This window comes from Phaseolus vulgaris, chromosome 6 (genome assembly GCF_000499845.2).
Source record: "Phaseolus vulgaris cultivar G19833 chromosome 6, P. vulgaris v2.0, whole genome shotgun sequence".
NCBI classification, from domain to species: Eukaryota; Viridiplantae; Streptophyta; class Magnoliopsida; order Fabales; family Fabaceae; genus Phaseolus; species Phaseolus vulgaris.
This window is the reverse complement of record NC_023754.2, coordinates 3,655,008-3,658,161: the sequence shown is the minus strand read 5'-3', so window position 1 is coordinate 3,658,161 and position 3,154 is coordinate 3,655,008. Positions and strand designations below refer to the sequence as shown.

Sequence of the window (3,154 nt, the reverse complement as noted above, 5' to 3'; positions counted from 1 at the left end):
TGGGGATCCATTGCTAAGCGATGGCACAAGAAATCGGGGTCGATCCCCGGCATGTCTGAAGCGGACCACGCGAATGCATCCAGGTGTCTACTTATCACCATGGCGATTTGGTCTTGTGTCTCGCTGTCTAAAGCTTTCCCTAGTTTAAATGTCTTGTCGTTGATCTTTTTCTCCAGCAATTCCTCCACTGGTTGAGGCTTCTTTTCGCTGGCGATCAACGCCCTCGCGATACCTGCTTCCCTGGCGGTCTCCGAGCAGTTTCTTTCTCCCTCCGCCCGGGCGGCGCTCTCGGACCTTGCCTCTGTATCCTCCATTGGAACATCGCCCCCGACGGCCACCTCCAATGCCGTATCCGTAACTCGCCAGATTTCCCGCGCAAGCTCCACGCCAGGGGGCGGCGTTGTGGTTACGTGACATACAAATCTCTTATTCTTGAGGCTGTTTTCGTAGCACTTCTTCGCCTTCTTCTGATCAGAACCAACCTTCCATGGAGGGTAGTTTGACCTTCATGTGCCTCGTTGAAGGCACAACTCCTGTCCTGTTGAGCGTTGGCCTTCCCAACAGTATGTTGTTTGCCGATGGAGCGTTTACGACAAGATACCTGATCTTCTCTGTTCGTGAGGCCAAACCATCTGTGAACGTCGTCCTTAGCTCAATATACCCCCTGACCTCCACTTGATCGCCGGCGAAACCGTACAAACAACCTCCATATGGCCTTAGTTGATCGGGGGATAGTTGTAACTTTTCAAAAGTCGGCCAAAACATCACATCTGCCGAACTCCCTTGATCAACCAGCACCCGGTGAACAGTCCTTCCCGCCGTGACAAGCGAGATCACAATAGGGTCGTTGTCGTGAGGCACGACGTCTCTAAGGTCTCCTTTGGTGAATGTGATGTCTACGTCGGGTGAGTGATCCTCAAAGACCTCCACTGACATCACCGACCTCGCGTACTTCTTGCGCTGCGATGCAGTACACCCTCCACCTGAGAATCCACCAGCTATGGTGTGGATCTCACCGTGAATGGGCACCTCGTGCTACTGTCCTTGATTCGCCGGTTGGGAACCTGTTGATTGGCCCGCTTGTTTCTCCAGCAAGTAATCTTTTAAAAATCCACACTTGACAAACTCGGCGAGTTGGTGTCCCAAAGCCAAACACGAGTTGATAGAGTGGCCAAAGCTCTTGTGGAACTCGCACCACGCATCTGGTTTTGGTCCCAAAACCTTCTCCGTTGTCTTCTCAGGCACCTTGAGCCTGGCAGCAATGTTCGGGATGGTGATCAGATCGGCCAACCCCATCACGAACTTATACCTTGGCGGGCGATTAGTCTCTCTAGGTCGCCCCGGCCCCTTCCCCTTATTCTTCTTAGGGTCATAAGGATGACGCATCCTTTGGTCCCTTTTTCCTGCCGCCGCCTCCATTACCCTCTGCGACTGGACCCTTGCTTGGGCGCATGGCTTAGCTGGGGCCACGTTTCCCCTTTTTTCAGAGACTTCGCTCTCAGCGGCGATGTGAGCCACGACACGTCGCCGGATTTCAGCGAACGTTGCGGGGTGACTCCTGATAAGCGACTCGCTAAAGGGCCCAGGTAACACACCCTTTTTGAAGGCGTGTACAGACATTTCTTCATCTTTACCTGGAAAGCGGACTATCTGAGCTCCAAATCTGTTCAGGAAATCCTTAAGGGACTCCCCTTGGTACTGCCTCACGTCGAACAGGTCGTAAGACACCAACGGTGGTGCCTTGTTCACTATATACTGCTCAACAAACATCTTGGAAAACTGCTGAAACGTGGTAATGTGGCCAGTAGGTAAACTGACGAACCAATCCAGCGCTGTCCCACTGAGAGTGCTCATGAACACCTTACAGTAGACCGCGTCCGACCCCCCCGAGAGCATCATCTGAGTGTGAAACGCCGTGAGATGGGCCTCAAGATCCTCCACCCCGGTGAAAGACGCCTTCACCGCCACAGTATTGGCTGGGACCACCGAGTCCATGATCTCTTGAGAAAATGGCATGGGAAAGCTACGCGGTGGGGACGGGGGTGCGGATCTGTCCCCGACCACGCGCTCCTCCCGTTCTTGAATAACTTTACACAGCTCTTCGTTGATCCTGTTGAGCTCCGCATTTCTATTTTGCGAGGCCACCAGCGCCTCGTGCATTCTTTCTTGTTCAGAACATGATGCAGCTACGTTCTCCTGCAGCGTCCTCATCATATCCATCACCTGCGTCATGGACACAACATCCTCATCTGTCGACGGTGCGATTGAACTAGATCGCGTTGTCCTCATCCTTTCTCAGCAAACTCAACAGCTCAAAGAAACTCCAAACAAACGGTGAAAACTCCGGAAACCGACTGCGACAGCGAGCAGTCGAACAGAAAGCACCAAAACCTCAACAAACACGAACTATGGTTGGGAATCACCTTTTATACGGCCCCATGGTGGGCGCCAGATGATCCTGCCGGAAGACCTAGCGCTAGAGCGTTGCCTCGTCACGAACCTCCTCACCAGCTTGACACCACGTGCCCTTCAAGTCCACACCATAGAAAGTCTCTCTGAGAACCTGAAAAACACAGGGTGGCGCCTCTGCGGCTGGTGGCGCTCTGACGCTCAAGTCAGTAACAAGAACACCCAAAAACTGAGAGAAGATACGCTCTGTAGAACCGTACTAAAAGTGCACACACCCCTAGCAATGAGCCGTAATGAAAAACGTACCTCTGCAAATTCTGTTAAGTTTACCTTTATAGCTAGGTTTCTTCTCTCTCCAGGCCGTTATGCTTTTGGCTCGCATCCAGCCCTGCACGTGTCGCCATCTGGGCTGGGATAGCAGGTAGTGCTCAGCCCTACACGTGTCATCATCTGAGCTATGGTAACTCGAGCATCATTCTCATACCGCATCCAACGCTACACGTGTCGTCATCTGGGTTAGAGGCAACTTGAGCGTTATTTCTGCGTAGTAACCAGTCGCGCGGCTAAGTCCTCTGCTCAAGGAGTAAGCTAGCACTCAATATGCTATGGAACACCACCTGACAAGGCGAGTATCGGGTGCAGCAAAATGCACCATCTCTATGACATCGCTTGTCGTTAGTGGCACCTTCCTTATTGCTACGCCATGCATGTCCTAGCTGAGGGAACCTTGCCACCAGTGAATGTC

At 52.6% G+C, this 3,154-nt stretch overlaps 1 protein-coding gene across 1 annotated transcript; it reads right to left on the bottom strand.

Annotated features, from left to right (window-relative positions):
• Positions 1 to 1,035: 1,035 nt before the first annotated feature.
• On the bottom strand, positions 1,036 to 2,232 carry LOC137833242 (uncharacterized). Its single transcript, XM_068641602.1, has 2 exons — positions 1,757 to 2,232; positions 1,036 to 1,663 (listed from the first exon to the last, which is right to left on the bottom strand). The coding sequence occupies exons 1-2, from the start codon at positions 2,230 to 2,232 to the stop codon at positions 1,036 to 1,038; spliced, it is 1,104 nt and encodes a 367-aa protein (XP_068497703.1).
• Positions 2,233 to 3,154: the final 922 nt, after the last annotated feature.